Source organism: Wyeomyia smithii, chromosome 2 (genome assembly GCF_029784165.1).
Source record: "Wyeomyia smithii strain HCP4-BCI-WySm-NY-G18 chromosome 2, ASM2978416v1, whole genome shotgun sequence".
NCBI lineage: Eukaryota > Metazoa > Arthropoda > Insecta > Diptera > Culicidae > Wyeomyia > Wyeomyia smithii.
The window spans coordinates 175,582,656-175,604,997 of record NC_073695.1 but is presented as its reverse complement, the minus strand read 5'-3'; the positions used below and the strand labels follow the sequence as shown (position 1 = coordinate 175,604,997).

At 36.2% G+C, this 22,342-nt stretch overlaps 1 protein-coding gene across 1 annotated transcript in view; it reads left to right on the top strand.

The window, feature by feature from the left end:
* Positions 1 to 250: 250 nt before the first annotated feature.
* LOC129721979 (sortilin-related receptor-like) overlaps positions 251 to 22,342 on the top strand; it is a 33,065-nt gene continuing 10,973 nt past the window's right edge. The window contains exon 1 of the mRNA XM_055675126.1: positions 251 to 1,026. Coding sequence (XP_055531101.1) covers positions 697 to 1,026 — 330 coding nt within the window. The 5' untranslated portion in view covers positions 251 to 696. The remainder of the gene's footprint in view (positions 1,027 to 22,342) is intronic.

The following is a 22,342-nucleotide window of genomic DNA, read 5'->3' as shown; positions in this document are numbered from 1 at the left end:
CAATTAAAATCTGTTTTAAACTCTGAAATTGATCAAACTTGATTGACTTCTCTAGATAACTGGTCTGATGTAACGTAGAACTTACGAGAAAGGTTCAACTTTGCTGATAGGTAAACAGACGGTCATGTTTTTCTTTTTTTTGTTGGTTCTGATATTCCGAATTGTCAGTGTCAGTTTTCGTTCTTTTTCTCTCCTCCTGGTGCTGACTTACAGCATTGTGATGAGACTGTGACTTGCACTGCAGCAGAATTTACAGTCAGTCATCAGTGAGATTTCGTAAAGAAAACATATTCGGAAGCCAATAACAACTGAAAAAATTCGTGTGACGTGCGACACATTTGGGTAGAAGCATATTTATTTTATAAGTGCTCTGGATAGCAAAATTTGCCATTGTGAGGCAATTGTAAACCTTCAGAGGTTTGATTTTATGGAAAAAAATTAAACAGTGCGCAGTATCGTATGTGAAAAAAGTTCGAAGTCATGTTGGTGAAAGAGTGAAGTTTTGAAGAAGAAAAAAGTATAATTTTCCTGAGTGCAAGTGCAGATGAATGAAGCGAAAATTTACTTACCCAGTCAAATATCGGTGAAGCAAAAGGAACACAGCTATCCTTTTCGCAGGAGCTGAATCTTGCGTTCTAGTATCGTTTAGCAGTACAGTTTTGTTTGCACTCGTTGAAAAGCAAAAAAGAAATCAAAATGGCGCGTCCCCGTTGGTGTTTTATCGTTTTGACAATGGTACTGCTGCTGATGGATCTCATTGGGGAGGTTCTTTCAGTGCGGCACGGCTTTCCACCAGATATTTTACATGTGGACTACGGTGAAGACTTGTCGGTAAGACACCCGATTTTGATTGAAAGTCCCCTAGCAGCGGAAAAACTTTTGACCAGCAGCCGGTGGAAGCGCAGCCCCGCAGGAACCGGTTCTGGTTCATCGACAACCGGCGGTAGTTCAACGTCTTCTATGACGTCGCCGATCAGCAGCTCGAACAAGGATGGCAAAAATGTCAACGATGTAATTGAAGCTAAGGTGAGTCGCTTAAGTCATTCAGTCATTTTTTTTAATGTAAGGCGTAAACTGTTATTTTTTTAGAGCTATTGATAATGATTAATAATTCTGAGCCGGGTAATAATTTATTATTTTATGATTTTAAGTTGTCTGACATTCATGAGAAGTAATTAGAATGCCAACTCTGAATCCTTTCGCAGATCACGGTCTGTGGCTCCCGGATAAACAGTTCATATGATTTTTTTTGCGGTTCTAGTAAAACTTTATCGACAACTAAAAAATGCTTAGACTTGCCAGGCGAATCATTTTATCAAAGTTTCAAAAACAATAGACTATTGTATACATTTGTTCAAAACTGTTCTCCCAATGCATCGAAGAACGTTCTCATCTGTTTTTGTTTCTTATTTAATGCCGTTTAATCAGGAAACGGCTAATAAACACATTATCAATCATATAGTTTGAATGTTTATTCCATTTACCGCACACGATTGACTTCATTCTCATCTTTCTCTATTCTCTACCATTTTGCTCCCCCAGTTTTGTATGTAAAGCAAAGTGCAACGGAATGTTATCGTTTCGCATTAACAGTAAGCACTTCGTGTTCCATCGGATTCAGCACAACGAAAGCGGAGTTATTTGTAGAGCCAATAAATGGTTGGTGGCCATATAATCCAATCCATATGTTTGTGTTTGGAAATTAATTATGGTTTATGCATCCTTCGCAGATCTCGGTTGCGCTGTCGTCTGTACGGTGGGATATATAATATTGTTTGAAATAAAAAAAAGCTTCGGTGGCAACTTTGTGGTCTGTCCACCGAGTAAATGGCGAAATGAGATGGTTTATTTGTACGATCGCAATGATATGTAAATATCACCACAATATGTTGAATCAGCTTTTGCTCTACATTGAATTACATATAAACTTACGGTTATGGGTGAACGGGTTGGATCAGGCAGAAGTTTATCGAAGGGAGTTAAGATTCGCGCTAATTATTAACTAAAGCTAACTACGCATATTTCAAAGCCAAGTTTAGCATTAGTAAATTCGCATGACAATTTCAAGTTATTTCGAAGCGTAAATTTACGAAAATAACAAAAATAGATCAGAAATTAGCAATAGAGCGGTCAATGACGTTACAATAATACAATATCGCACGCTAGCCTGGGGGCTAATGCGGTCTCGATCAACTAGATTAGTTGAGAGAAATTCGTTATCGATATTGTTTTCGGCACATTTTGCATGTTGTAGGATAAGTACAACGATACACCATGCCCCAGTGCTGAGTCGAGAAAATTTCCAGCTCGAAAAGTTCCTCGACCTGATCGGGAATCGAACCAGATATCACAACCGTGTGGGAGAGCTAGCCGACCGACATCGCTAACCACAGAACCACGGGGACCACGTTTGTTCGTGATTTAAATGCATTTTTTATACAGTTATTACAACCTTTTGCAACTGCTATTTACACTCGACTTAATATATACTTTTTTACACAAGTAAAAATTTAGATAAGACTTTTGTATTTGTGGATTTGTATTACGCAATTGTTTTGAAAACATAGATATAGCTCATATAATTGATCATTGAATATGTTATGTTGCTTGTTTAAATATCTTTGTTTTTGATAATTTTGTGTAAAAACCTTTTGGTAACAAAGGCATATTTATTATTGCTATTCCAATTAATTACAAATGCAATACATTAGATACAATTTACATTTTTATCTGTTGATTTATCAGTATATGAGAATCAACGATCACACGTATAAAAGTTTTTTTTTTCATAATTCAGAATTCATTGAGAAACTTATCTCGCATCTACACAATAAGTAATTATTGAAATAACAGCTGAGCAGATAAGCTTGATTGGAACATTATGTAGAAGTGGCTTTGCTGTAGTCAGACCTAAAACCTAATGTATCGTGAGCTGGGGTAATATTGGTTAAGGTGAATCGGGACGTGGTCGCGATCAACTCGAATTTTGCAATCTAATTTTTATTTGATTTATGAAGACTACGTACATGAAAATTTGATCAATTGTTTTCACAACTGTTGCATGCCTGAAGTAGCAATTTGAGTGCTGTTTATTTAGTGGAAGCCGAATTTTTTACGCTCAAACTACAAAAGTAAAAAGAACTCTAACCTCAAAATTGTATAGGGAAAGGCCACAATCCCGTTTCACCTTAAGTAGAGGAGACTTATCACTCCTACCAGAAGCATAGCCTAACCAACCGAATGTTTTATGAATAATCGCAAAACAATGTTTTCATCATGGTCACTATCGAAGGCACTTATTCTTTAAACTCGTTTATATAAACCGTGCTGGAAAAACGAATATTCTTCTTTTTTTGTGGAAATTGTATGGACAAAATACCCTCTGTAATATGTAGAATCAATTTGATCGTTAAAAATGGAACCAATTAAGCAGGATAAGCCGATTATTATGAAACCATTCGACTAATAAATGCTAGTCTTGTCTCTGGCGGATGAACATTAGGGAATTTAAATTCAGAAAGAGTTGGTTTGAATTGGTGCACTTTGCTCATAAAAAACAGCAGGAAAGATATTTATTTCAGCAGAACGAATAAAAATTCTCACTACAGAAAAACGCGCATTTCGGGAAGCATTACCAATCAAGCAAACCGCGTGATAAATTAGTTTTACAACATGCAATAATACTACAAGGTATACAGCCCTAGGGTTGTTTGAAATGGTGACGTGGGACTAAACACTGTAATTAGGAGATTTTTTGTTACAAAATATACAGAGTCTGCAGACAGAATCAATGTGTTTGCTCAGCGACTGTACGTATTTTTATTTTCAGCCTCCCATGGAAATCAATTTTTGAAATATATTCAACAACACTCGGAAGAATATCGTTTATATCCGACGATATTATGCCAGTAGTATTTTTTGTGCAAACAACATGTATTTGACAAGGCACAAGCATATCGTGCTTGTTGAAGAAGCTCCAAGAATTTCTCGTAATGCGTCAAAGTCAGAACTAACTCTATATCCTCAAAAACCAAATCCAATAATACTTACGTTATCATAATGAATGGTTTTGCTTTATTTAACTTTGATTAAATCAAATCTATAATATGGATCTTACTTCCAAAATAATATAGGAACCCTTACAAAGGTTCATTAATTGGCAAACATAAGAAGATATTTTAAACAAAATTATTATCAAGTTCCAGCTTGCTCAAGTTTACTCTTTCGATACTATCCGGTCAGTTAGTGAATATCGAAGATAAAATTAAATAAATATCCGTTGCAAAAGTTTAAAATTCTTGTTGAGTAATTTATGGTAATCATATTTATGAGATAAACTTTCAATCACCATCAGCATTTTAGTTTTTCCTCGATTGCACACGTATCGAAATGTACGAACAAAAGTGTACCACTGCAATACGAATAGTACCGCTGCAATCATAGACGACGTGAGACCTGCGATTCTTTACTCCACTGGTACTGTTGCTTTTACCGGCATGTTTTTCTAGACATCAGCTTTTATTAGGTTCTGAAAGCAGGTTTAGAAATTGTTCAAAGATGGGGATTGTTTCAAACTTTTTGGAAAACATTTACCTTCGAGACATCATATTTGTCTAAGTTCATGGAAGCAAAAACAAATTTACCTATTGGGACGGGGAGACTCTGTTCTTTCTTCTTTTTTTGTGAATATACGAGTATTCACTGCTTGGACCCGGTGACATCGACCATATGTCCATCAATTTTGTTTCACATCGTTTCGACTAGCAATACTCAGAGGGAGAGATATGCGAGAATGTTGTGAGCCAAACGAACATGTCAAAATCCGAGCCTAACGAACAAGAAAGATAACACATTAAAAGGTATTGCAATCAGGTACAATAAAGATGTCCCTTAAGCTGGAAATACAAAGTCAGCAGAACAAAGAGTTAATAGCATGAAAATTTAGTGCTGATTCGATGCTCATTTAATGCCATATCGCCGAATTTAATGCTCCATCATTTCTTTGAAAAATGCATTTGTTTGCTAGCTTAGGAAAATAGCTAGCAGACAATATACGAAAATAGCATTTTTAGTCACAAAACGGTTCTATAACGGTCAAAACAATTTAATGCTCATTTAATGCTCTTGAAAAAACTTGATTTTCATGATAATTTTATTGATTTTGTATAAATTTCTCAATAATATTATAATAATATGATAATACATAAATAGCTTATCTTTTTCAAACATTTTCCTCTGAAAACAATCAGAATCCTTTTGATACGATTAGGTACCGAAAAAATGCTCCCATATGCGAGCAGTTTCAATAACTTAGGTGCATTTTTCATTAAATATATTTTTTTCGAAAATATCGTTCTGCTAGCTTAAGAAAAAAGTTAGCAGAACATTGGCCAGAAACAGCATTTTTAAGCAATAACTGTTGTAAAATGGTCATAATTATTTCACGTCATAATAATTAATCACGTACACTGGTGTTAATACTTAACTCAATTAAAAAAATGGCGCTTGGTTCAGTGAATTTCACAGCGCTCAGAAAAAATGCTTTGAAGGATCGATTCAACAGAGATAGATCCTGCAGCTCCGATTTTTTAGATGGATCGATCTGGGACCGCTCAGCTGAATCGATCCTGAAGATTGATCTTTCCCTGTAGATCGCCCAATCCCTTATTCCGTATCCTTTTCAATAACAATAACTTCTCTGGCTATTTTCTTACAACTGTTGGTCCCTTTTTTCGATTTGTTGGGTACTATTTGGTCACTTGTTTCATCAACTGCTTATGCTTATTAGCGGCGAATGCTTATTAGCTGAGTCAATTAAAGGCTATAATCGTCTTGTTCAGTATTAAACTGATAAGATATACAAATTTTTAACCTATGACATCAAGAACGCCAAGCCGGTCGAGGTTGTCTTGAAAGGTCTCACCAACGATCAAACCGTTGATGAGATCATCATCACTGCTCAACCACCGATCATCAAACTTACCCCAACAGAATTAATTGGCATATCTAATGAAACGAAAATCATGAGGCGAGAAAAGTCGGAGAGCTGGAATTTCCCTTGTTAATTATTTAATTCATTTTAACCGGACTTATCTCCCAGATGGTCTCGTCGTACGATGCTGGCCTAACAAGCAAGTCGTCGTAAGTTTGAGTCTCGGTTTGGGAGAGACTGTTAGTGTCTGTAGGATCGTAGCGCTAGCCCCGCAACACTAAAACAGTCGGCTGCGAAGTCTTTGTATAGTAAACAGAATGTCAATTTCCGAATCGGAATGTAGCACCCAGGCTTTGTTTTGCTAAACCGCACTGAGGTTAACAATTTGAAATTTTTTGACAAACCACATGCCATCCATAATGTTCAGGTAAAGTGGGAGTTATATAGAGAGTTTGGGGGAGGAGAAAAGCCCAATTGCGAATTTGCCAACGTTATGGCCATGGTTCAAAAATCTGTAACTTGAACCAAAAATGCCTCATTTGTGGAGACTCTTCTCACAAAAAGGCTATATGTCCTGTGAAAGAGAGTAAGAATTTTCGCTGTGCGAATTGTAACAGCAACCATATGTCAAATTTTTATTAATGCCCTGTCCGTCTAGCAATTGTTAAGGCACGGCAAGGTAAACAAAGTTCAATTTCCCAATCAAAACGAAATTCTCCAAGCTGTACCGCTGTACCGCCCATTTTTTTTACTCTTTTGCACAGATAACAGGTTCGGAATAAAATTCTGAAAAAGATTTTGAAGTGTCATGGTTTGGTACACTCGAATAACATAGACTTACTGGTGTTGAAACATGAAGCTATGTCAAATAAAATTATTAACAATTTTCGACAATCCTCAATTGCTACGATGAGCTCTCTTTTTAGTCAATAAGTTTTGAATTGAGTAGGTGATAAGTAGGTTTAACTCCCTACGAATGATAAGTCCTAATTGAGACAGCAAACAAATCTCAATAAATTAAATTACATTTTTTAAATTTAATTTTAATTTTAATTTGATTTTTTAAGTTATTGAAACTGCTCGTAAATGGGAGCATTTATTTGGTATCTAATCGTATCAAAAGGATTCTGATTGTTTTCAGAGGAAAATGTTTGAAAAAATTGAAGCTATTCATGTATTATCATATTATTATAATATTATTGAAAAATTAATGCAACATCAATAAAATTATCATGAAAATCAGGTTTTTTCAAGAACATTTAATGAGCATTAAATTATTATGACCATTCTACAACAGTTTATTGCTTAAAAATGCTGTTTCTGACCAATGTTCTGCTAACTTTTTTCTTAAGCTAGCAGAACGATATTTTTGAAAAAAATATATTTAATGAAAAATGCACCTAAGTTATTGAAACTGCTCGCATATGAGAGCATTTAATTGGTATCTAATCGTATCAAAAGGATTCTGATTGTTTTCAGAGGAAAATGTTTGAAAAAATTGAAGCTATTTATGTATTATCATATTATTATAATATTATTGAGAAATTTATACAAAATCAATAAAATTATTATGAAAATCAAGTTTTTTCCAGAGCATTAAATGAGCATTAAATTATTTTGACCGCTATAGAACCGTTTTGTGACTAAAAATGTTATTTTCGTATATTGTCTGCTAGCTATTTTCTTAAGCTAGCAAACAAATGCATTTTTCAAAGAAATGATGGAGCATTAAATTCGGCGATATGGCATTAAATGAGCATCGAATGAGCACTAAATTTTCATGCTATTAACTCTTTGTTCTGCTGACTTTGTACTTCCAGCTTAAGGGACATCCATTTTTAACGTAAACAAGTAATTTTGTCTTTTTCTGGTTTGAAACATTAATTTACATTTACAATTTTTTGACTGCGGAATATAATACTCACCTTTTCCTTTTACAAAATAACAATATGTTCAAAATATTATCAAAGCTACTGAGAAAGCCTTCTCTTGTCCTCTCTATATGTATACTTGACGCTCTCTTGATATTGATAAGCGAGGACTATTGAGATTACTATCTGAATTTTGATGCTTTTCAGTTGCTTGTCGAATGAGGTAAAAAAATCAGTATCGACTGGACACTACACAAATAGTGGGTTTAACATAACTCTGATTACGGTCAGCTTTCCTCAGAGCAGGGGTGACTCGTCCATAGATGCAACCTGTGCGTTGCACACGTGGACGCCAGGCAAAAAATACACTTCAAACGCAAATCTATATTCATATTTTATTGCTTTTTAGTTTCACGTTCAAATGACTTGCGTGATTACGCGGACATGATTGTGATTACTTTCTCAAACTGCGATTTTCAGAATTTATAGTTGAACAGGCAGATTTAAAAGTCACGAGTCACCCCTGCTTCGGAGGAACAATTATTCACTATTATCACAGTTATTCAATAAAAATCATACGTTAATAATTTAGAAATTCAACTAGTTGTGCGTAACACGAAAACATCAGTTAACTATTATTCTGGATGGTGCCTAGCATATTTGCGCACATATTCTCCCGGCTAACGGGTAAACGGACATAAAAGTAGGTGTTATTGGCTATCTACTTTAATTGTTAACAAATATTTTTTATTAAGCAACAAAGAAACTGTTGTTTTTCCTTATTTTTGTTGTCTGATTAATCTAAATCAAAATGCGAATATTCTGTAGAAGGTAAAGTTCATTTCTTTCCAAATGCTAGACAAGCGCATCAGGTCGGTGATGAGTGTTCGCTTTAACTGCGCAGTTGAACCAAAAGTCACCAACAAACCCTCTCGATGAAGATAAACGAAATGAAAGATTTTGTTGCGTTCAGTGGACTTCCAAAATTAATCCGACAGTGCAACGTTTCTCTCCTGTTCGTTTAGGAGAGGGGAATAACACCGAAAGGATGAGAGTGCCACTGGGTCAACGAACGTGCTGTGCGGAGTAAGGCAAGATGCCACTGTCGTCGTATTGAGAGTAATCGATAAGCATGTTATCAGTTTGGTGAGGAACTTTTCTTTGTTCCCCTGTTGTGGTTGCGATGACAGGATAATGGCTGTGCGACGTCAATATTGGTTCAGTTGTTTATCGCGTTGCATCAATTGCGTACCAATAATTTCGTTCTGATGTCAACAACATCGGTGTTTTGTATTAAATTTGACTAAAATGTAACGGAGCTTGAATTATTTTAAATAGGTTTAACCTGAAATTTGTAGAGGAAATTTATGGTTAAACTGCCAGAGATGATAGAGAAAAGAAATAAAGCTAATAGAGCAAATGATGTCATAATCTAAATCCCTAGGGATGAGCTTATTTTTTGATTTGCTTAGTAAGTTCTCTAGGGGTAATTTCTGAATCATTTGAAAGCATGAATGCGTATACGCGTGGGATTATTGAAAAAAAAAAAAAGAATATTACCGAATATAAATCATAAGAAAAGGCCACGAAATAATCCGAAAGCTTTCTACAGTTGTTCCAATAATAACAGATTTTAAGTTTCATGTGTTTTATACATTTGATATAAAAAAAATATCGCATGTAGGTAACAATAATTTTGAATTTTTAAACGATTACACAACTTATTAAGATTATTTAAAATGCTGGTCTAATAAACCAGTTATGTTATGTTCGAGTCTCGGCTGAAAGAGATTTTTAGGACCACAGTGCTGGTTTCATTTTTTTTGTATACTAACAGCGAAACCTTCGTAGGTTTTTAAGCACTGCGTATGTTACAGAACAGTAATTTTTGTCTTTATTATTCTGTCGGATAGAATGATGAATTAAAATGTAATTGAATAAGTTTTATTGTTTCATTACAATCATACTAAATCCACTCGACAACGATTGTTTTCGGAAATCATCAGGCAGTGGCGACGAGAGGCCATGATCCAACAATTGTTTATTCAGTACTAGTCGAATATATCAAATTGTAATCAAATGTTTCAGGGTTTCAATTCAATGCTGATTTCGCTTTCTTAGTTTTAAATATATTTCAGAATTTTCTGAGGTCGATTTTGATTTTCGGTATCTTAGTATTTTCGCGGTTCAGGGGGTATTTGGCCATTTCAGGCTGTTTCGGTCTTAGATTTCACAATGACGTCTAGAGTTGATTCATTACTGCCAAGCATTATTGCGGTTCTTGAAATATACGAAAGAAATAAAATGTGATAAAATAAAACGGTCTGTTTTCCTGGAGACCGAAAATCATATGGGCCACTGGGTATTATCCCGGTTCTAGGCATGGCCAGATTTAGGCGCTGGGAGCCCGGGGCAAATTTGTTTGTGAGGCCCTCTTTTCTTAAAACATTTAGAGGTATCGTTCTGGAAGGTGATGAGCAAAAAAACCTAAATTAATCCACCTAGCGGTCAGACCCAGCCTTTCTCATTCAAACTTATTTTTTGTAAAAATAGATTTACATGAACGCTTCAATCCAATAAATGTATATTCACTCTTGAGGTTCTAAAAAATTGATGTTGTAATCTATACATATAAAAATGCAGTCCGGTCTGTCTGTCTGTCTGTCTGGCTGTCTGATTCATACAGGCTCGAAAACTACCGAACCGATCGACGTAAAAATTTGTATGTAGGGGTCTTTGGAGCCGATAAAGGTTCCTATGAAAGTTTGAGACACCTCCTTCTTCTGGAAGGGAGGGATCCCATACAAATTAAACACAAATTTCTGCACATCTCGAGAACTAATCAACTAAATGGAACCAAATTTGGCAGGTAAATGTTTTTAGTGGTAAAAAATATGTCCATAATGTTTTGACACCCCTCTTTTTTTGGAAGGGAGGGGTGCCATACAAATGAAACACAGATTTCTACACATCCTGAGAACCCACCAACTGAATGGAACCATATTTGACTGGTGAATATTTTTAGAGGTTACAAATATGTGCATAATGGTTTGACACCCCTTTTTTTCTATGAGGGAAGGGTCCCATGCAAATGAAACACAATTTTCGCCCAGCTCAAGAACCAATCAAGAAAATACAACCAAATTTGGTATGGGAATGTTTTTAGAGGTAACAGATATGTCCATAATGGTTCGACGCCCCTCTCTCTTCTGGAAGCACATGTTTCTGTACAAATTTCTGCACATCTCGCGAACTAAATACCTCCCAAAATGGGTATTTCCGGTGTCATATTGATGCCAAATTTGCTGAAAATGACCGAATATGAATATATATATAGAATTGAGGCGATGTACAGAAGCCAAAAGCCGAGGATGTTGCCATTTCGATAAAACCAATCATTTCAAACGATTTGTTATTTGACTTTGATCATATCCTATACCCGATTCGTCGTGCATTTGCAGACTTTAAACACATCGCAAGGAATCAATGAATTTGGAACGTTCAAATAGTACAACACTACATATAAATTATGTTGAGGCCACATATATCGATCAAAGCGAGTATAGTTTCAAATAGTCTTTGAATTTCTTTTCTTTCCATAACATTTGACTCCTTCGTATGACAACTAGTTATGTTCAAATAAGTCATGTAATCTTTGAGATAATAGACTTTCGTTGTTTTATTAACAATTTATTACATAACGGTTGCTTAAGTTCGATTATAATCAAATAAAACGGGAACGTATAAGGCAGCCAAATTTTGAAACCACATGTTCAATCATAATTCATCAGTTAACGCTTAACTAGTCCGCTCATCTGATAATAATATTGATCAAATCGGTTGTGTACTTTTTGAGATAATGAAGTTTCGTGATTCTCACATTTTGGTACATTACAGACGAAGTTACAGTTCGATTACAGTAAAATTCAATAGAGTGTTATGAGACAGCTAGACTTTTCATTTGACACTAATTTTGTGGAAATCGGGTCAGCCATCTCTGAGAAAATTGAGTGAATCCGAGTAGTCTTCGGAATATGTTCCTATTCATAGCTGGATTTCACATTTTTAAACATAACAGGCAAAGTAATAGTCCGATTGCAAAACAAATCAATAGGGTCTTATGGGGCAACTAGACTTTCCATTTGACACTGATTTTATGAAAATCGGTTCAGCCATCTCTGAGAAACATGAGTGAGATTAAACAGTCTACAGAACACGTTTCTTTTCATAACTTTTGAACCACAAGTTCAATCTTTATAAAACTCAAAAGTTAAGGGTATTTTAGGTAGCCCGTCCATTTGAAACCAATTTTGTTCAAATCGGTTGTATGGTTTTTGAGATTGTGATGTTTCATGATTTTTACATTTTGATACATAACCTCTGAACTAAAAATCCGATTACAATAAAATTCAATAGGGTCTTATGGGACAACAAGACCTTTCATTTGCAATTAACTTCATGAAAATCGGTCCAGCCATCTCTGAGAAAAGTGAGTGAGAATAAAAATCTGCACATACACACACATACACACACACATACAGAAAATGCTCAGCTCGTCGAGCTGAGTCGAGTGATGTATGCTATTTGGCCCTTTGGAGCACTTTTATACTTTCGGTTTTGCAAGTGATTGCTATACCTTTCTAGGAGAAAGGCAAAAAAGGTCGCCCCAGGACTAGGGGCCCCTTGAATCGGGAGGCCCGGGAACTTGCGCCTTTTGCCCCCCCTCCCCCTCAAATCCGGGCCTGGTTCTAGAAACACCTATATTATATGGTATTTGACCATTTTAGGCTGTTTCCCTGTAACCGGAAGTTACCACGTTGGATTTAAAAATGGTTTTCGGTTTCTGGGGATTGTCCGGTTCCGGCCTTTAGACATTACCTTGGTATCTATATTGAGTAATATTTGACTATTTTAGTTTTTTTTCATAAACCGACAGTTGTCATCTTGGAATTGAAAATGATGTCTGAGTTCGATTTCTGACCTCTAAGCATCTGTGTATCAGCTCAGCCCTGGATTTTAAAACATATGGTGTTGATTTTCGGTTTCTGGGCGTCATCCCGATAACGCAAATACGTTTATGGGATAATATTTGACCATTTCAGACTGTTTTTCACAGAGTGGAAGTTGCCATCTTGAATTTTTTAAATGGTGTCTGGAGTCAGATTCAAGCCTCGGGCCATCGTCCCGATTACGGAAATATCCATATTAAATTGTATTTGTCTAAAATGGCATCTGAAGTCGATTCCCGGCCCTTTGTCTTTTATCTCGATTCTGTAGATATATCCATATTAGACAGTAACTATCTAGACATTGTACGCTGTTTTCAGAAACAAAACAAAAACAGAAGTCTTGGAATTCAAAATGGCAAAAACATCATTGGATGACATTCGGCCATTCTATAATCGAACACATCTTACAAACGAAAGGAGCTATATCAATAAGATAAACTTTTTTGTTTTATCTATCTACAAGTTACTCAAGACAATTGAATGCTCAAAATTTTGATTTTCGATTTTTGACTCCCTTTACTAACATAAAATGTCTCAGAATTAAAATGCTAACACTTATTAACTGTACTCAAACGCAACATTTACAGGTGAGTCACATGAGGACGCTTTGCCTTTGCAATTAGATTAATTAGATACGAGACTCGTGTTACTGAACCAGAAACCAATATAGGGCGTGTCAGACTGCCGTGGAGGATTTCAGTGCGCATAAACTATTGAGTCATCAAGACTTCACACTTTACTAGCAATCGCAAGTTTTCGACGAATGTCGATCGATAATCGTTAATTTGTTCTAAGTAGTTTATAAACTTGTGCACCAGGTCCATTTTATATCCAATTTGCTAACTGAGCATGACGTATCAGATATTCTGTCGCAGATTATATTTTACGCACCCACATTCAACCTGCCATTCTTCTAACTCACCCTATCCTTGAATGATTTGTCAGTTTGACTGATATATGTGCACGTATGTATATAATTTCAACGTACCACCCTGTTGGCACCGACAATGTGTTATTGTATCTCCTAAGCCAATTGTAGAAAAAAATTCTAAACATTTTCGGTCTGATGACCGAATAAATAAATCAGTAGGTATTGAGAACAGGAGGACCTCCAAATCTTGCTTAAATGCATACAATTCTTAGTAATGCTTGTTTTATATTGCTGCATTTGGAATCGTTTCCAACTCTTGACATGAAACTTATTTTCACTTGCTGCCTAAAGATGGTCGGGTTGACCATTGATTTTTCAAACCCGTACCCAACCCGAAATCTTCAGGTTTTTGTATAGAAGTTGACCTAAATTAACGTCCCGCTCGACGTTGAAACTGAAAAATTTAATTTTGTTTAGATTCTGCTGTTTTCGTCGGCAGCATGTCAAGTTGAGCGAACCCCAGCAGAAAACATACAATACAAAGAGATAAAGAGGAACCTAAAAATCAACCTTGTTTGTGCATTCAAGCAACTTTGTTTTTGTTCTTGTAACAAGGTCGCTTGCCAAGGATGTACAAAGTGCAAAGGCAGAGAGCGGAGAAAATAACTCTTTGATCCTATTTGTTCATGTACAGTGTAATGCCTTCCTTGGTAAACTTTTTTGTTGAATATTTTTTCAGGCGTGCCGTCCCGAACTGTGAGAAAAAGTTTAAGTTGTCGAAAAACAAACTAAAAACGGTAGTTAAGGAGCGCTTACAAGTGTTTAATTAAGAATAATAGTAAAGCCAAAGGTGTAATGGGGTCAGTTTTTCTTTTTAAAAGTTTGGTATACCTGGCCTTATCTATTATGTTGTAGAGAGTACATTTATTTGTTGTTTTCTGATGCTACATAAATTCTAACCAAGGAAATCCTCGACCTGATCGGAAATCAAATAAATTTCAATCAACACAGCCGGATCTCCTATTAGAAATGTAAAAACAAGTGTTGAAGGGCAATTATTCTGTAATGTTGCTACTGTTTAGCAATGCTGATTAAATTGTTATCTGTACGATAAGCAAAAAGCTTTCTATTCTGATTTGTGACTCATCGTGGTCTCGTCGTATCGCAACGCATTGCTGAGGTAAGCAAAATACACAGTCATGTTTTTCGTGTCTGTGTGTGAATGTTTTCCGTTTTCAGTTTACTATTTTTGTTCCCAGTAGCAGTCGATGGCCTACCGCTAGCTGTTTTGTTTGAGCCCGTTGATTGATGTGTAACTCTTCCAAGTCAATAACAAAGACGAAATTCATTTGTGATGTCGACGTTTTGTCACTAATACGAAACTGATGTGTGCAAATTAGGCCTGTTTCGTTTGATACTGATTTAACGTTGTGTACTCACTATCGCTATATTAGCTCCGGTGAGTTAAAACGTTAATCCGAAAGGTTTTTTTTGTTCACAACAGTTCCGAACAGTTGAAGTTCATAGTCATTCGATACCTGTGTGAATGTATACAGATACGTTTAATTGAAAACAGCAGAAAGTACATTCTACATTTCTAATGGTTCAAGAAACGGGGAAAACGATTAATTTATGTCTTTTAGCTAGATGAATAAAGTCAGCTGAACAAATAGTTTATGGTACAAACAATTTGTGCTCATTAATCATAATATAAACTGTCAAATAAATGGTGAGAAAAACAAAAAACTCTTATTATGACTTGCGAAATTAGAAGATTACTCTTAATATGCAATTCCGAACAGAAAACAGCATCTTCGCACCTCCATAATAGTAGAAGACCGCTACACCGGAGATGGTTGCCACATAAACAGCATCCATTCGTTCTAAGCCTATACGTTTGAAAGCAGTGATTATTTCCATCTTGACAAAAAAAGCCTTGTATTACTAATATAGTACGCATTTCTGTACTTGTTTTTGTTTGCTGTACACAGTTTTAACTTTAAAGCAGTACAGTGAGAATGATGGTGATTGGTGACACTCGCTACGTATAAATTTCATTCGCAACCTTCATCTAGGGTGGTTCTTTTCATACCCGCATGTAATTTCAGACATGTATTTATATTTTCACTGTCGTTGTGAATGGTTGCTTTTATGAATACATCTCCGTTCATAATGCAATTTGGGTGACATTGCAAAGCGTCCCTCTACGGTCTGTTCTCTGCATAGCGGAGGAAGCTGTAATGATGGTTGAAAATGATACCTGATTCATGATGTGTTTCTTTCTTATATACGATCGCATGTAAAATGATAAGTTTGTTCTCGTCGGTCCTGCACATGAAGAATGTGTCTTCGTAAATGGGAAAATTATGACCGGCATTCCAGCTTTTAAAGTAGCGTGTAATGTGAAGCGGGATAATGCTGGCTATGTGAATTGATGAAAATTGACCAAGTCCGCACAGATTTGAAACGGTATCTCGAAGCATGTGTCACATGCGATAAGGGTAATTTTCTCTGCTGTCCACACTATTCTGCTGTACATTATAGTGGTGTTTTTTTTTTGTTGCAGATGAATCATAATAAAACATAATTCATTTCTTGTTCCATCGGTGTTATCAGTTTTAAACTATTAGATAGTCATTACAATACTGTTTAAAATGGATATGAGCAATTTTATTCGTCACTCTACGTTATTTCCGTTGATTACATGAGAGTCATCGACTTGAGAGATTGAATAATTTAGGATATCCATAAACAATTTTAATGACCATAATTTAAATTAAGGGATTTGACTGTAAGGCACGCTTACAACATATAATTAGAGGAGATATGTTAATTGTGCATTTATTCTTACTGCATAAAATGACAGACAACTCTTCTCAAGATAGCTGTTCTCAACTTTCAAATGTAACTGTATATTTATTTCGTCAATCAGAAGTAGACAGTAAACAACATTCTAATAAAATGTTTACTTACTAACTATTTTCATTTAATAAGCGGTGTGATTGCGTATTGAGTTGCACAAGGGTTTAGGTTCATCTCGGCATATTGTAAAGTCAATGGTAAGTGGCCATCATGCGATTCATAGGTCCGAATTTTTATTAATTTGTATGGTAATGAGTGATAGCAAACATGTTTCGATTTTGAAGTTGTCGAACAGGTGCGTAGAAATTTAGTGTTGCTGGAACAACTATTTTGCAGCGAAACTACAAATGAAACTATTGCAAAGTTACGAAGGGCATACAATAGAAATTTCGTTTGTACTGATTCTGTTCATTCTTCGTGTGTGATTCTATAGGACGACCATAAAATTGTGCAGTATTCCAGTATTGATCTTGCATAGGCTATATATATTAGGGTGGTAATGACTGTATGAAAAAAAAAATTATCGAGTTCCAGAAACCGACTATGTACATTTTGTTCATTGGCCCAAACAATTGATCTGTGCAAAATTTCAGCTTAATCGGGCATGATTTAAGGGTGCTTCAAAGCGTTCAAAGTTGTGACCCTCGAAAATCTACTAAGGAGCCGTTCCTAAGCCACGTGGTCATATTTTGATAACTTTTAATACCCCCGTACCCTCCGTGGTCTTTCGTAAACTTTAGGCCATCCCTCCCCAAACAATTCGCTTAAATTTTTTACACTGTTATTGTCAAACTTTCAGTACATTCTATATTTCTAAAATGCAAAAGCTTCATTCTTGACTTAGTGGCAACAATAAGTTATAAGTCAGGAAAAAAGACCACAAGGTCATTTCGTTAATGAACCCAGAGTTCCAGGCGATGTATTGGTTCACCTAGAATCCAGCGTAGCATCTGTCACTGAATACGTCCGCTCGTCTGATGTAGAAAAATTTGATCATTTTATCACGCAGAAAAATATCTATTCTTAACTGTGTACGGAGAATTTGGGCTCCATTTTTCGTGTTAGTTACCTCATAATAAAATTGATTAGGGATTTCAGTTATTTATGTTGTATGCATACGTATGATTCATATAACCTGCCGAAATTTTCATTCTATTTTCGAGAGATTAATAAAAGTTCAATAGAATTTTTCTGGAAGATTCATTCAACATTCAACCGTGATGAAGTGTATAGTTCGAAATTGTTACCAAACGATATTTTTTTTGATACCCGAGTAATAATTACAAAATTGTCGTTACATAGAACAAAAGTTGGTTAAGCAATTTCTCAAATTTCGAAAGGAAGCCGGCTTTGACCGTAAATTAAGAAAGCTCAAGTTTAATAATCGACATACGCTGGCATGATTATTACTGAAAGTTCATGAAATTTATTATTTCACGTGAAAATAAACCAAAATATTTTGTATAACCACACTAAATACAAAAAGTGCTTGCGTTGAATATTTTTTCAAGTAAGGCAATACTTTCAAGTTATTACAATACCTGCTACTTAAAGATGCTTATTTTCTACAGGTTCAAATTGACAGCTCATTCTGGTTTATTTGACACTCCCACAGCTTCGTATCCGTTTCTCCCTCCGGGACCAAGACTATGCTAAAACACCGAGGCTTGACAAATTAATAATTAAATTCTCATAATGCACGGAAATCGAGTTACCCGTACCCGACCCGTACCCGACGAGTTGAGAATTTTTCAAACCCGTACCCGACCCGAACCCGAAGCCTTGGTTTTTAAATTACCCGTACCCGACCCGAACCCGAAAAATATTTTTTGGCGTTACCCGAAACCCAACCCGAACCCGTCGGGTACGGGTCGGGTACGGGTATCGGGTAAAAATACCCGTACCCGACCATCTCTAGTTCCTACCTCTTTCAGTTCGGTTTCCTTCCGATGTGAGTTGGACCCCACCAGCGGTAATCCGATTCAGATATCGTTGGGTGAATACAACCCGAAACTGAAAGAGACTCGCACCGCCAGGTGGTTTGAGATGCCACCATCATCCAGCGTATGTCTTTGGGCTATATAAGAGACTGTTTATCTTCAAGCAAAGCAGAGAGACGAATGACCGTTTGGAGTTAAAGTCCCTTCAAAAGAAATCAATCAATCAAACCCCATCAGTTTCATTACTAAACCGTACCGGTCACATACTGACGCTAGGTGTTAGCAGCTAAAAGACGGAAAGACAAAATAGTACCGGTCATCTCGTGCCTGTTTCACCCATTATGCTGGTGGCTGTTAGTAGTACATGGCTACTGCAAAATACTGAAATGTCTGGAACTCTGGACGGACTAACCAGTAAACAAGAATAATCGGCAACTGGTACCTCTGGTGCCTCGAAGTTTTGTAATAGAAGCGTTGCAATTCCCTCTACTATTTGTTTTAATGGAATAAAAGAATACGGTAGTCAACGTCATGCGGTCGTGTCTTGAATACCACCCTCCTACTATTTTAAATAGTAAATTTTCATGAAAAAAATAATTTTTGGCTAAAATGGCCGCCATTTTGGCAATTTTCGGAACTTGTAACAAGTTAGAGAATTTCTACATGCTGAAAAAAATTTCAGCCAAATCGGTCCAGTAGTTGCTGAGAAAAACTTACCACCAGTTACTAGCTGCCAACAGCGTACTACTCATTGTATTTGCATCCTCAACATGCTAAAACCATCTTCAAATATACCTTAATGAATAGGCAAAATATTCGAACTCTTAACTTTACTCTAAATATCCGAAAAAAATTCACGAAAATTCATTATTTGTTGACGTTACAGAGTAGGGTCTACTGTTAATTGCAGACAGTCGTTTCCGTCGAGTAGGTCAAAAATAAACATTATCTGGATCCTCTGTCACCTTGTTCCTAGCGCTTCCAAATTAATTAGTGCACAAATTGATTATTTTTCATTTCTTGGTATTCATTCTCATTATATTTTCTTCACACCACTGCACAATGGTCCAGAAACCGAATTTAGGGGGAAATTTGGGTCTAGAGCTCTATAGCAACATTTTAGAGAAAAACTTTCTTCTACAAAGTTGTTACATATGATAAAGCGCTCATTGAAAAATTATCAAAAATTAGGGTGACCAACATTTTCGATGCAATCAAGTATCTAACTTTTTTATCTTTGTAGATAGAAGAAAAATTTGTTTTACAATGTTATAGCTCCATTAATTTTAAGTAACTTTGTAGAAAAAAGTTTTTCTCTATCTTTGAAAACAACCGATTTATATTGAAAAAACATATTTTACGCTCTAACTTTTTTATTTCAAGTTTCAACCCAAAACTGTCTTCTAGCTTTTAGAGCTTTTTTAAAGAAACAATTTGCAATGCTGATATCGTGAATATCTCAGTTTTACTCAAAGTTATTAATATTTTTCGTCAAAAAATATGCGTTTTTCAATTGTATGTCATTCATTTTGGGGCAAACATAAAAAATATCTCTTGGTCTCATTTTGAAGGGCATACTTGACTCTATAAATGGAGGAACCTTAAGAGATATGTTATTTTCTAAATTTGAGTAAATTCAATTTAAAACCAAGACGAAAATTTCAATAATTTTATACATTATGCATATAAAAGCACCCAGATTTATTTTTTTGATATTTTTCCTTATAACTAGACGTAAATACCTTTAATTAGACCCAAAAAGATCGAAAATCGATCAACAGGTTCAAAAGTTATGAATTTTTTTAAATAAAATACATCGAATATAGCCGTTTTCTATGGTCACCCTATTTCGGAGCTGGTCCCCTTAACAACCCAACGAAACAATACGGGTTTGATTATTTTCAACATAGATGCATCCCTGCGATTTTGAGCACAATTGAAGCACTTTGCGTGACCAATTTCGAAATAGGGTGACCATAAAAAACGACTGTGAAAATGTTGGTCACCCTAATTCTTGATAATTTTTCAATGAGCGCTCTATCATATGTAACAACTTTGTAGAAGAAAGTTTTTCTCTAAAATGTTGCTATAGAGCTCTAGACCCAAATTTCCCCCTAAATTTGGTTTCTGGACCATTGTGCACTGTAGTATATAGTCTATATCGCGATGGCGAGCCAAACAATCGAGAATGTAAGTGATGATCCTATAAATCTTCAGATCATCTGCAAACAACTGCTTAAAGGTGATATACGAGGAAAGAAATCATTCACAAATAATGCAATGCTCTTAGTTTGTCACAGGCATGCACGTGTGATTCGCAAAATCTATGTAGATGCAGTCAACTTGATTGCGTAGTTCCATTTGTCAAAACAGCATATTCGTGTAGCGCATCAAGTTCGTGGCTGTGTAGCGACATTGGACAAATCGGTAATGAAATTCCGATTCCGAAATCGAGGGTCGAACAGCATTATACAGTGCTCCATGGTGCAGCGTTTTGAAGGTCTTACTGATGCAGGATATAAGCGAAATCCTTAAGGTTTGACTGCGTCCTCTCGTCATAATCTTTGTAGCTGGTTGTAAACTGCGCGTTGGACAGATTTTTTATTAAACGAACTTTTCGACTGTCCTCGAATTTAGAGTTGAAGTATTGCTCGCGGGCCTTGCGGAGCTTATTGCAGAGAACGAAGTTTATTGTCTCACCAAGGCTTCCACTCAGTGCCGCTGTTGGAACATTGGCGAAAAGTGTCATGGTCGCGAAAGAATTCATCAAGTTTCCCGTAGAATCAATTAGTGATGACATCCACTGAATCGTCTTTGATAAGCCAATTTCAATCTACCGTTTTGAGTCGTCGTTCAAAAAGATAAGATCGCAGTTCTTTAAGTTAAGGCAGCTATTCGTTGATTTTTCGTAAAAATTCTACATTACAATTCTCGGGTAAATTGTAATCGCCCAGTGTAAAGATGATAGGTATCATCGTTCGAGGACATCTCAACGATTGTCCGTACAGCTGTGGTATGCAACTTCCTTAGCTCTGCGTTAGACATAGACCGTATATAAATTCCAGAGACGAACAAAAGGCGACTCTTTAGTTTAATCCGAACAACAACCTGCTCAAACATGTCATCACAATCATAAAACGGAATTAGGGTACATTGGTATTTAGATTTGACTGCTATGAGTGTACCACCTTCTATGGTTAGATGCCTTGATGCCTCATTGCGGTCACATCGGAAAATTTGATTTTCTGTGGAAAGCTCGCATATCCTACCGAACCCAGGTTTCTCTCAACTGAATATCCTACCCAACCCAGGTTTTTGTCAACATCACAGTGCCATAGTCGCAGCTCGAGAGATATAAACGAAGATCGTGTGTTTATGTGTAAGCCTATAACATTCTGGTAGAACACAGTGAAAACTAAGTCCGAAGAAAATCTCGTCTCTTTACTAAATATCCAACTGTACCGATGTAGACGTGAGGTGAATTCGAGGTTGTGTTTGCGGGTTCTTCTGCGACTTGCTGCTGGTCGTCGGATGTACAATCATTTTACACAACTGAATAAAAGTGTATCTCAATATTTGTTTTAGATAGGTTGTGAAAGGTTGCAGATCAGATTTTTTTCATATTCCGTGATATATCGAAATTATATCATAAACGGGTTGGCTTCATTCAGCAAAGTAAAGCAAAGCCGGAACCTGACCTTCTGTTTATTATACACAGACTTCGCAGCCAACTGTTGGATGTACAGGACAATTGCGGGGCTAGCGCTACGATCCTTTTGACACTCACAGTGTCTCCCGAGCCGAGACTCGAAACTACGACGATTGGCTTGTTAGGCCAGCATCTTACCTCGAGACCA